Below are 12,642 nucleotides of genomic sequence, written 5' to 3' on the forward strand. Positions count from 1 at the left end.
ATCACATGGCTTGTTGAGCGCGTTACCATGGAGACGTAGCGCATGTGGAGGCTTCACGCTATTCTCCGCAGCATCGACGCACAACTCACCACACGCCCCACAGAGAGCGAGAACCACATTATAGCGACCACGAGGAGGCTACCCCATGTGACTCTACCCTCCCTAGCAACCAGGCCAATTTGGTTGCTTAGGAGACCTGGGTGGAGTCACTCAGCACACCTTGGATTTGAACTCGCGACTCCAGGGGTGGTAGTCAACGTCAATACTCGCTGAGCTACCCAGGCCCCCCGAATTGCTTAAATGTTAGGAAAATTCCTTATTATGGTGGCGTGATTAATTGCGTAATTTTTTCAACACATTATTGTTCATATAAGTAACTGCACTGAATTAATGCATTAAATTGACATTAAATTAAAATGCACTTGAAACTCAAATTGGATCCGAAAATTCCGCATCTGCAGCCCTTTCGTGACTCTCCACTGGTCTATAGTCTGTCGTATGTAGTGAAAAGGTGGGTTTAGTTAGATTACATAGCTTTCTACTCTAGTTTTGGAGTTGAAGTGATTTTAGATCTTATTTTCACATTAAACAACACTTGTCCCTATGACAGTGAATACAGATATCTGACAGCTACAGGTCACTACAGTGTCTGCAGAGACACTAAACATATAACTGGATAGGACTAGAATAGAATATTCTGAAATATATCAAACGTTAAATGTTAAATATGGTAAAATAAAAAAACAGTGCACTATGCCCTCATATCTGAGGCATTTTTGTCACTTTTGCCCTGAGCCCTGGTTAATTTCTGACTCTGGTTAGCATGTTTGTGCATGTTTGTGCATGTCTCTGTGTGTGTGACTGTATTAACGTGTATCTGTGTGTGTAGCTATAACAGACGATACACTGAGGTTTGTGGGTCAGAGTCGCAGGCTGGTGGTTGTTGTCAGTCCGTGTAGTGCCGTCCGCGGGACACAGGCCCTGCTTGAGCTGCAGGCCGGCTTAACCAGCATGCTGCACGGCGGCAGCCTCAGGGTGGTTCTGATCCAGTTTAAACCGGTACGGAGGCAGAACTGGGTCAAAGAGCTGCGGCGTGCCCGCCTGGCACTGAAGCTCGTACGCTGGCAGGGAGAGAAATCGGCTCCGCTATCCTCACGATTCTGGAAACAACTACAACTGGAGCTGCCCATGAGAAGAAACACACACCACACAGACACACACACACCACTGACAGAGAATACACACAACACTAACACACATCTCACAGAGGACACGCACCACACTGACATGAACTCATATACACACAATAACACACACACACAAAATGCACTTAGTGGAAAAGAGAAACTAGAAGACCCTTATTCTACAAGTGCGTTATAGTTCAGACATACTGTATATTCAAGCAGTATTGGTGTTGTAATTTACAATGTTACCAATTACTTTTTTATTCACAGTAATGCAATGATGCAGTTTATGTACGTACATCAGTTAGCTGACTCAGAAGCGCAGCACTGTAAAAAGTTTTTGTAAAATCGTTTTTGTTACGTACTGGATACAAATAGCAGTATTTTTTTTATCACAGTAAAATTACTGTAAAATTAATTATGGTAGGATGTTTGTATGCTGTATATTAAATACAGTGTTATTACAGTGCTGTAGCACAAAACCACAGTAAGTATAGGTACAGAATAGCTAACTGCAGTTTGTTACACGATAAAAAAGAATTAAATATTGTGGCCTTTTTGCAAAAGATAATAATAAAATAGTATTTAATGTACCACTTACTGTGGTTTATAACGATTGCAAAATAGGGATATCTAGTAAAAGTACAGAAGGACCTCAAATATCGTACTCTCATAAATGGTGAAGGAATAGTTCACCCAAATAGGAAAAGTCTGTCATTATTTTCTCACCCTCATGCCATTCCAAACCCATATGCTGAAATGTTTTCCTGTCAAACACAAAGAATCATTTTTGAAGTATCAAAAAATGATAGTTAATATTAACGATAGTGATCAAGCTTGCTTGGAAGAGAGGTGTGCTCAATTGCATTTGTCAGTAATTAAATAGAACTGTAACGTGTTACTTATTTGTTCAAATAAGCCATTGTATTATTGTGTTATTTTAAAGAGTAACATACTTTAAACTGGTTACATTTGAAAAGTAGCCTGATTATGAATTGGCATTCCTTCTAGCTTGTTATCACAAACTCTGATAATGTTCTGCAGTCTTACTGAGGCTGGAGATCTGCATCAGCCACTCGAGTGCCTTATTAATTCATATTCTGTAACACACATCAGAATGTGTTTATTCAAACATCTCATTTAATTAGGAAAATTCCTAATTATAGTAGCGTGATTAATTGAGTTTTTTTTTTTTATGCATTATTGTTCATATAAGTAATTGCACTCAATTATTGTATTAAATTGATATTAAATTAAAATGCATTTAAAGCTTAATTTATCTAATTAATTTTTTTTGGTTGTTGTTGTCATTCAGCACTGTTTTGAATCTTTTCTGATCATGTCATGTACAGTTTGTTTTGTGATCATATTTTTGAAATATTTTTTTAATAATAAAAAAGTTTACATTTGATAGTTATATCAAATTCATGATTCCTTCCATTGTTTTGTTTTTAATCTTAATTTAATTAATAGAGTCTGAACATGTATGATTACTAAAAAGGCCCCCAAGTTTATAAACCAAACCTTAAAAAAGGTCTGAGTTTAAAGGTACAGTTTAAAAGCTTGAAAACGTCACATTTTATAGATTTAAATGGAATATAAACACACATACAAACACGTATGCTTAGACTAATACACGTAGTTTTGCATAACATATATTTCTGAATACATAATTCCAAAATTCACAGTTACATGACGAAACATTTAATAATAATAATACAGCACACTTAAAATAATAATTAAAAATAATATTTAAAATAATTAGATTACGGTACTAATTACTCTGTCTGAAAAGTAATTGCATTACTTATTACTAATTACTCTCTAAAACCAATTATCAACCTTGACCAGATGAACAATACAAGGATAGACATGAAACTGTTCTTTTCATTCTTTCAAATAAATCATATAAAATCAAATACATTATTCATGAACTAGCCAAACAATTAAAAGGGGCGGCATTAAATTAGAAAAACATATATTTTAACATTAAACATTAAATTTAGATTTTAAATTCACTTTTGTTTTATATAGAATTGTCCTAGAGTCTATTCAGTATTATTCAGAAGTAACTGTAATTAAATTACTGAAAAATTAAGAGTAATCCCTTACTTTACTTTTCTCAATGAAAAAGTAATTTAATTACAGTAATTAATTACTAAGTAATGCATTACACTGGTACTGTTTCCTACGATGCAATGCGACTGCATTTCCAGAATGTCGAATTCGATCAGACCGCCCAAAGTTAAGACAAAATATGTTTTACACAAAACTGGATTAAAAATTTAAATAAAAAAATCAAATAAAGTATTTATTTCCTTAAACTGGATCGCCACTTGCTAATTTAAACATGCAACATAATATGGTCATCTAAAAACAATGTTTGAAAGATCAATTCAATGCATTCTGCAAACTATTTCACATACTATTTTTAAAAAAGTATACAGTATTTGAACAGTGTCCACTAAACTGCATGCTAGTTTTCCATTTTAGTTAATATTTTCAGGGATAAAAGAATTTTCTTGATTCCAGAAGTATTTTCCTCATTGCCATTTTAAATAACATTCTTCAGTAATCATTTCATAACGAGTTCGAAATAAATCACAATATTACAACTTTCTTATCATGAAACATAATTACTCTCTTTTTTGTTATAACGGTACATTTTCCCATAATAACTGACATTAGCTAACATTGCAAGGCTGCTTGCCACTAGGGCCGTTTATAGGCATTGGCAAACTAGGCAGTCACCTAGGGCGCCACCTGCTGGGAGGGAGCCAAAGAGGAGGCCTCTGCCATACACCCCCTGTCCCCGAAGGGGGCGCCAGAATGGTCTGAAACGGCCCTGCTTGCCACGACTGTTTCTCCAATAACAGCGATTCTTCTGATTGGAGAGTCTCGGTTCAGGATTGTGGGTAGTGTAGTTGTTCACCAGGAATTCTGCATGAGACAGTAATACACTTCTGTAGACAAATCCAGAGCTCATGGTAGGTCTTTGTTTATTCAGTATATGTTTATATTAAAAAATGTTTTACAGGAGATGCCATTTTTACTTCTGGAACCCTACCGTTGAGCTTTATTTGCTGTTCTGGTGTCTATTGTGTGTGTTTGTGTCTATCAGATCTGTTGGAGTCGGTGCTCAGGTGTATGCAGGTGTGCCGTAGATTACTGGTGGTGTTAAGCTCTGACTGTTTGTGCGAGAAGAGCATCAGTCTGCTGGAATGTCGCCTGTGTTTGTACCTGCATCACACATTTCGCACTCCCGTCATCACCGTCAGGCGCCACATGCTCAGCGCCCCCTGCGTCGACATCATGGAACTGCGCAACAGCTCCACCCGCATTCACTGGCACGGTGCGCGCTCAGAGCGAGCAAACTCACGGTTCTGGAAGCTTCTGCGCTTGGCTTTGCCTCTACGACCACTCGCGCTCGGGAAGAGACTCATCGATAGCACGTCCTCGCATTCGGACTTGGCATCCCTGGCCACACGGTACACGCAAGCGCAGTTGGTCTCTCTCAGACACAACCAGCAGAGTAAAGCGCTGGGGGTCAGCAGAGGTAACGGGATAAGGCATCTGGGTGCACGGGAGAGAAGTGGGCGTGGCTGTGAGCAGAATGGGCGTGGCTGTGCCATCTGTGTGAGTTTCCAAGAGAGTTACAGAATTTGGGGCGGAGTCATTACACCTCAGTGGAACACACACCTGCATCAGCCTGCAGCCAATGGAATGATACCTCATGTCACACACAACTCTAATACTGAGCCTGGAAACGAGCCTGGCAACGACCTCTGCCCCTGTGAACCGATCAACAACAACCAGACTAATGAACTACAAACAACACATTGTTGACACACACACACACACACACACACACACACACACACACACACACACACACAGTTATGTAAATATTTATCAGCAATCCAATAAACATGATTTTTGATCTGTTACTGCTAAGTTTGATTTTTTAAAGGGAAAGTTCACCCAAAAATGAAAATTTATCAGTCATTATTTACTTACCCTTATGTTGTTCCAAACCCATATGACTTTCTTTCTTCTGTGGAACACAAAAAGGAAATGTTTGGCAGAATGTCTTGAGAGCTGTTTTCCATAATGGAGACTGGGGATTGTCTATGGAGTTATATTAGTGCCACAATTCTGTGGGTGCAAGATGATATTCTGAGCATTTATTTACAGTAAATTCACATTCAAATAAACTTTATATGAGCGCAAAATTGATTTCCGTTTGGTCAAGGAGATCTCAGCTAGTGGAAGAACGCTGATGATTGTTTAATTGATGGATATTTAATAAGGCAAAGAAATGATTTAGTGCTAAAAGCGACGATCCACGAAAAAACCTGCATTATTGTCAATACTTCCGTGGCTGGAACAGTACGTTAAACACCGTGAGGGGTGAAAAGGATACTTCAAACAGGTAGTTAAAAGAATAGTTCATCCCAAAATGAAAATTCTGTCATGATTACGCAACCATATGTTGCTCCAAGCCCATATGCATTTTTTTCTTCTGTGGAACACAAAAGGAGATATTTGGCAGAATGTTTGTCCCAGTCACCATTCACTTTCATTCATCTTTTTCTCCATACAATGAAAGTGAATGGTGACTGACACTAACATTTTGCCTAGCATCTCCTTTTAAGTTTCACGGATGGAAGAAAGCAGGCGCGTAGCTAGACCCTGGCTGATAGGGCTGAAGCCCAGGATCTTTTGTTAATAGCCCCGATTGTTTTTTTTTGTTTTTGTTTTTTGTGACAACATTAGGCTAAGTAAGGCTTAGCCTAATGTTCATTACATCAGGGTACATAAGCCACACTTGCATTAATTAACAGTATGCATTTGGACTTTTTTACCTGCTGTTCGTGCTCAAGTTCATCAGACACCTTACGAACGCCTCAAGTCCTCTCTCAGACCTGATTAACTTAATAAATATATAACATCCATCCCTCCCACACTTTTGGCTTTTAGCTGAGGAGGCTTTTCAGACAGACAGGTGCCGATGAGCCGATGGGCATGGAAATAGGCTAGAGCACAAGGAGCGATAGTGTTACTCACTAGGACAGTAGATTTACATGGGAGCACGACAGCGAACTGAAGCGGAGTGCCCATCTGTGTGCGTTTATGGCGTGAGCATCCGCCACTGACTCGGCAACATCTGCACAACTGGCGGCACGAAACAAATAATGTTCAGTGAAATTCAAATGAAGATTGCGATGCATGCATTTGGAACTAGTCCTTTAGCCAATAGGCGACATGGGCAGTTGCCTAGGGCGGCATCTTGTGGGGGGGCGGCACCACCCACCACCCTGGTCAACAACTTTGGGGGCGTGTTGAAGCGGGTTTTGCCCAGGGTGCCATACAAGCTAGAACCGCTACTGCCTTTATCAGATGTTTTTAATAAAACAACAGGAACTCAAATGCCCCCGTATTTTGAATTTAGGTGGCATGTTTTCTCAGAGCCCCCGTTGATTTCCATACCTGGACGGAACACTAAAGAGATGGAGATGATCAGAGATATAACAGATGTTTAAGTGTCTCTCTTCACCATGCAGCTGGTACACAAAGCATTTTTGCTATTTCCGCCTTTCATGTCAAATGTGCTGCATTATGACAGATGATTTAGCGCCAAGATATGGAAGTCATCAGAACTGTAGATCGCTCCAACGTCACGTGCTTGCAATGTTAACAGCTTTGTTAATCATAAACAGGAGCGATAGCTTGATAGCGTCACTTGCTAACAGAGACAGTATAACGGCATTTGCATGTCGTATTGGTTTCGAAAGGTTTATAAATCTATAACATCATAAATTCAGTAACTAAGCGACAAAGCACTCTCACTGCACGCGCTCACACTAAATTGCTCAATGCACTGCTGCGTGGGAGAAAGGGAGAGAGAGAGCGGATTTACTCATGCATCTTCTGGAATTACAGTTTGATACAAAAACAAGTTTATTGATTTGATTTGTTCATCTGTATTTATTGGTTTAATAATTAGCAGCTGGACTGTAAAGTGAATAAAAGTGTGTGGGAATGTCCTGTGCTATGAACGTGGAACTTGCGGGAATGATTAAATTTGTGCACAATACCCACAATCCCGTGCCGAATTTCAGGCGATATCATGGAAGGAAAGATTCTTGTGGGCCACTAAAGTCTAGCGACGCCCCTGGAAGAAAGTCACATAGGTTGAAATCATGATGACGAGTAAGGGATGACAGAATTTCATTTTGGTGTCAACTATTCCTTTAAAAGTTCAGTGGTTAATATGACAATGCTCTCCAGTTTAAATCTGACAAAATGCACTGAAAATTGACAGATGAGATCCTGAAGGATGGGGCCTTGCTGCTACATTAGCTGTTACATCCGTGAACGTATTTAAGTGTATTCTTTTACTTGTTTGTTGTCACTGTTCATTTGTTTAATTACATCTGTGGATCAATGGCCTTGGCCTTATTGTAGTTGGAGATTTTGCCCGCTTTGTGCTCTGGTTTTCCTGTTTTGTTGTCTCTCTCTCGCTCTCTCTCTTCTCTTCCTCCATCCTCCTTGCAGGCTGATTAACAGCAGGTGTCTGCAATGATGAGTGTCAATCACTCATTTGTCTGGATTGGTGAGGAGGAGACAGGATAAAACCCAAGCAGATCTTCACTGCCATGGAGTTCCCTGCATTGCTGCCACACAGTGTTGTAATTGACCATTGTTGTAAATACTGAGTTGAAGGTAACTGTTGTTGAAGTTAACCTTAATCATTGTGGAAATATTGTAAATAGTAAACTAATCCGGAAGTGTAGGGATGTTACTCCTCCAACCCCTACACAGGAGAGGGGACGTAACAGCTATTATGATGTTTATTGAAAATAGATCATATATGTATAATAAAAATGGTGTTTTGAATATTATGCATGTATATTATTAACAATATAGTATTCAAATTAGTAAATTCGTTACACAGGCCTACTTAAAGGAATATTCCGGGTTCAACACAAGTTAAGCTCAATCGGCAGCATTTGTGGCATAATGTAAATTACCACAAAAATTTATTTCGACTCATCCCTGCTTTAAAAAAAAGCAAAAATTGAGGTTACTGTGAGGCACTTACAATGAAAGTGAATGGGGCCAACTTTTGAACATTAAAATACTCACTTTGTCAAATGTATAGCCGCAAGACATAATTCACAGCAATTCAGTTTTAAAAATGTACTAAATGACTAAATGTAAATGAACCTTTATGCTGCCTTTTTGCCATTTTTGGAGCTGGACAGCCTCAGTCCCCATTGACTTTTGTAGTTTTAAAAAAAGATCTGTATGAACATTCTACAGTATATCTTTTTGTTTGTGCTCCATGGAAGAAATAAAGTGTCGCGGTTTGAAATAACATGATGGGGTGAGTAAATGATTTTCATTTTTGGTGAAACTGTCACTTCAGTTTTCAATCCTTGTCATAACTAGAGGGCAGCATCTTCCCAGACTTCGTGATCATTTGCAGAGGCGTTTGCTGTGGTTTGTGCTTTCAGTGGCACTATGCCAAAAAACCTGCACTTTATCAATGCTTCACCACAGACATGGGTGTGTGTGTTAGTTGTGGTGTGACATTTAACAGTTTTCTGGAAAGCCGCCTGGCCTGACGTCACAGCTATTGTGTTTCGTGAAGTAAAACTAATTAAAAACAACAACACACACATCTCAATGGATTAATAGTTTTGACATAAATCTCGAATTATTTTTGATTTTCAGACATAAGGGTGTGTCTGCGTTTCACAATAGTCACCGGTCATTCCTAAAAATCCCTCTCTTCATTAGTTTTTCTGTATGAACGAAGCTATCCTTAAGTGATATGGAAGAATTCCCTAAAATATTCAAGACAGGAGAAATGGACAGTACACACACACACTCACACACAATCTCACACACTTACTCACACACACACTCACACTCACTCACAAACTCACACACACTCACACACACTTACAAATACTCACTCACAAACACACTCACACACTTATACTCACACACTCACTCACACACACACTCACACTTACAAACTCACACACACTCACAAACACACTCACAGACAAACTCACACATTTACACACACTTACACTCACTCACACACACTCACACACAAACTCACACACTCACAAACACACTCACTCACACACACACTTACACACACTGACAAACACACTCACACACAAACTCACAAACACACTCACTCTCACACACACACACACACACACTTACATACACACACACACTCACACTTAAACACACTCACTCACAAACACACACACTTACACACTCACACACACTTACATACACTCACACTCACTCTCACACACACTCACATACACACTCACACTTAAACACACATACACTCACACTCACTCACACACACACACACACACACACACACACACTCACACACACACACACACACACTCACACACACATGTTGGTGTATCATTATGAGGACTCTCCATAGACATAATGATTTTTATACGGTACAAACTATAGATTCTATCCACTAACCCTAACCCTACCCCTAAACCTAACCCTCACAAAAAACTTTCTGCATTTTTACATTTTCAATAAAACATCATTTAATATGTTATTTCCCTTGTGAGGACCGCTGGCTGGTCCCCACAATGTAGGTGATCTCAGGTTTTACTATCCTTGTGGGGACATTTGGTCCCCACAACGGAGGTTAAACCTGTACACTCACTCACACACACACACACACACACACACACACACACTCACATACGGTCACGTCAGTACTAATCTGTTTAAATTTAAAACCTTTATCAATGCTTAACCACAGACATGGGTGTGTGTGTTAGTTGTGGTGTGACATTTAACAGTTTTCTGGAAAGCCGCCTGACCTGACGTCACAGCTATTGTGTATCATGAAGTAAAACAACAACACACACATCTCTGGTTTAATAGTTTTGCCACAAATCTTGAATGATTTTTGATTTTCAGATATATAAGGGTGTGTCAGCGTTTCACAAATAGTCACCGGTCATTCCTAAAAATCCCTCTCTTCATTAGCTTTTCTGTATGAACGAAGCTATCCTTAAGTGATATGGAAGAATTCCCTAAAATATTCAAGACAGGAGAAATGGACAGTACACACACAAATGGTCACGTCAATACTAATCTGTTTAAATTTAAAACCTCCATTTTCCATTTACTCAATGTTTTCCAAAGTATGCTGTAATGGAGAGTGCTTTCGAAACGCTCCGTTTTCAGTGGAGGAAAATGCTGTTCTAGTGTGGAAGAGGAATACGTGAAACGTATTAGTGCTGACGTGACCTGTGTTTATTTAGCTAAAATTTGGGGACTAAACTGTCCCCAGAAGTGAGCAAAATCTGACAAAACCTCCATCTGAAGATGTCTTCAGCGGTAAAAAAGTTTCAAAAATAAAGTGGAAACCGTGTCAACAAATTTCTTTTTTTTAGGGGTGATATTTTACTTTTATGGGGGCTTTTTTCTCTCCCAAACTTACTACACAGCGTGTTGTTCATTTATGTCAAAATACTTCCACTGAATCAGTTATGGTTAGACCCTTGAAACGGTCACTACAGTATCTAAATCCTTTACTAGATAGCACCCTTCAAGCCATTTCATGGGCTCTTTAAGTTCTGTAGTCTTTAATTAGCCTTTTTATTAAAACAAGAATGTAAGTTTATGGTATTTCCTTTTGTTTGCTTAGTAAACATCATTGTCACACACATACACACACTGTATCACAGCTAAATGAGCCATAAAAAGCTGTTGATTATATTCATGCCATCCATTAGCAATAGTACTGAGGAATTATGGAAAAACAGTAATGTCGAGGAATATGACAGGGAGAAGCGAGAGACTAAGAAAAGGAAAAGGACAGCTGAGAGGAAGTGTTTTGGAAAAGCCCTAAAATTCCTCTCTTCCTGTAAAGCATGGATCCTTCTTTGCCATCTATTGGTGAGTAATCATGTGATCAGTTGATGTAGGCTCTGCCATGCTGTGTTGTTGGTTAACACACCTTTGATTTCCTGGACATCAGAGAGAACTTGAAACTTGAGAATTTGAGAATGGAAACTTAAAATACTGAATTGCTTATTAGTGGTGTTTGCTAAGACAAACATCACTACCGCTATTGCTGATACTTACAGATGGTGATTTCTTGTCACGTATAGTTAGTGCTAAAGATATGAATGATACCTCAAATCATGTGGCTTGTTGAGGTGAAGTGCCCTTTTACTTTTGCGCAGTATGTTGGGCGTATGTCATTCTTTGTCACCATTCAGTTTCATTGCATCTTTTTTTTTACCATACAATCAAAGTAAATTAGGTAGTGTTGCCAAATCTATTCGTCACACGAATTCGGTACTCTTGAGCATTTTGATAGACATCTTCATTTCAGCCAACATATAGGACGTCCCGGCTACAGTTGGGAACCCAATAGCATGGGTGCCTGCAGGAGAGAAGCATTTTTACATTTTCTTGATTTTTCTTAAGCTGTCCGGACAAATTGGTCTGAATCGATTCGCAACTCAGACAGCTCACCAGGGCCGTATGAACACACGGGCTTACCGGGGCTTAAGCCCGGGGGCCGCATCCTGCATCATCGACCTTAAATCCGTCCGTGTAGCGCATGGTGACTGAACATGACCCCCCCCCCCCCCGACAGCTGACAGGGGCCCATTGAAACGTTAAGCCCCGGGGCCCCGGATCACCTTAGTACGGCCTTACAGCTCACTCATGCACTGAACTGGAGCAATTTAAGCCCATTTGGGCAATTCACTGAAAAGAACCGAATCAAAAGAATGATTTATTTGCGGATTGGGCATTTAGTTCTGATTCTTTACTGCATGAGAAGCCGCTTCAAATTACTCACTGCTCAAGTGAGCTGTCCGAACGAAAGGGACTGAATCATTTTGTTGAACTGATTTGTGATTCTGTCTGATTTGTTCAAAGCTCACTCATGAATCATTTCTCACTCAGTAAAACAATATCGCTAATCTGTATCGTATTTGGCCAATTCACTGAGAAAAACCGACTCATAAGAATGATTCATTCACATTAGGGCATCACTAGTTCTAATTTTAAACTGTGTGAGAATCCGCTCCGAATGATTCATTGCGTGAGTTGTTCGAACGCAACTTTTTGAATCGATTTGCGTTTCCGTCCAATCCGTTAAAACAGCTCATTCATGCACTGAATCATTAGGAGCAGTTTCTCACTCTATAAAACCATATCGCTAAACAGTTTTGCTAACCCATTTGGCCAATTCATTGAAAAGAACCGACTCAAAAGAATGATTCATTTGCGAACTGGGCATCGCTAGTTCTGATTTTAAACTGCTTGAGAAATTATTTCAAATGATTCGTTGCAAGAATTAGCTGTCCAAATGAAACTGTCTGAATTGATTCGCTATATTGTCCGAGTTGTTCGGACAGCTCACTCG

At 39.4% G+C, this 12,642-nt stretch overlaps 2 protein-coding genes across 7 annotated transcripts in view; both read left to right on the forward strand.

Moving 5' to 3' along the window:
* Positions 1-1,971, forward strand: part of LOC127429928 (interleukin-1 receptor accessory protein-like) — a 34,934-nt gene extending 32,963 nt beyond the window's left edge. For all 6 annotated transcript variants that reach the window (XM_051679298.1, XM_051679303.1, XM_051679300.1 and 3 more), the window contains one exon: positions 890-1,971. In XM_051679298.1, the coding sequence (XP_051535258.1) occupies positions 890-1,380 (491 nt within the window). In that variant the 3' untranslated portion in view covers positions 1,381-1,971. The remainder of the gene's footprint in view (positions 1-889) is intronic.
* A 1,411-nt stretch (positions 1,972-3,382) lies between these two features.
* LOC127429623 (uncharacterized) lies at positions 3,383-5,093 on the forward strand. The gene is made up of 2 exons (XM_051678753.1): positions 3,383-3,428; positions 4,192-5,093. Exons 1-2 carry the CDS (start codon positions 3,383-3,385, stop codon positions 5,028-5,030), a joined length of 885 nt encoding a protein of 294 aa, XP_051534713.1. The 3' UTR covers positions 5,031-5,093.
* Positions 5,094-12,642: the final 7,549 nt, after the last annotated feature.

The sequence above is a fragment of the Myxocyprinus asiaticus genome, chromosome 39 (assembly GCF_019703515.2).
Source record: "Myxocyprinus asiaticus isolate MX2 ecotype Aquarium Trade chromosome 39, UBuf_Myxa_2, whole genome shotgun sequence".
Lineage (NCBI taxonomy): Eukaryota > Metazoa > Chordata > Actinopteri > Cypriniformes > Catostomidae > Myxocyprinus > Myxocyprinus asiaticus.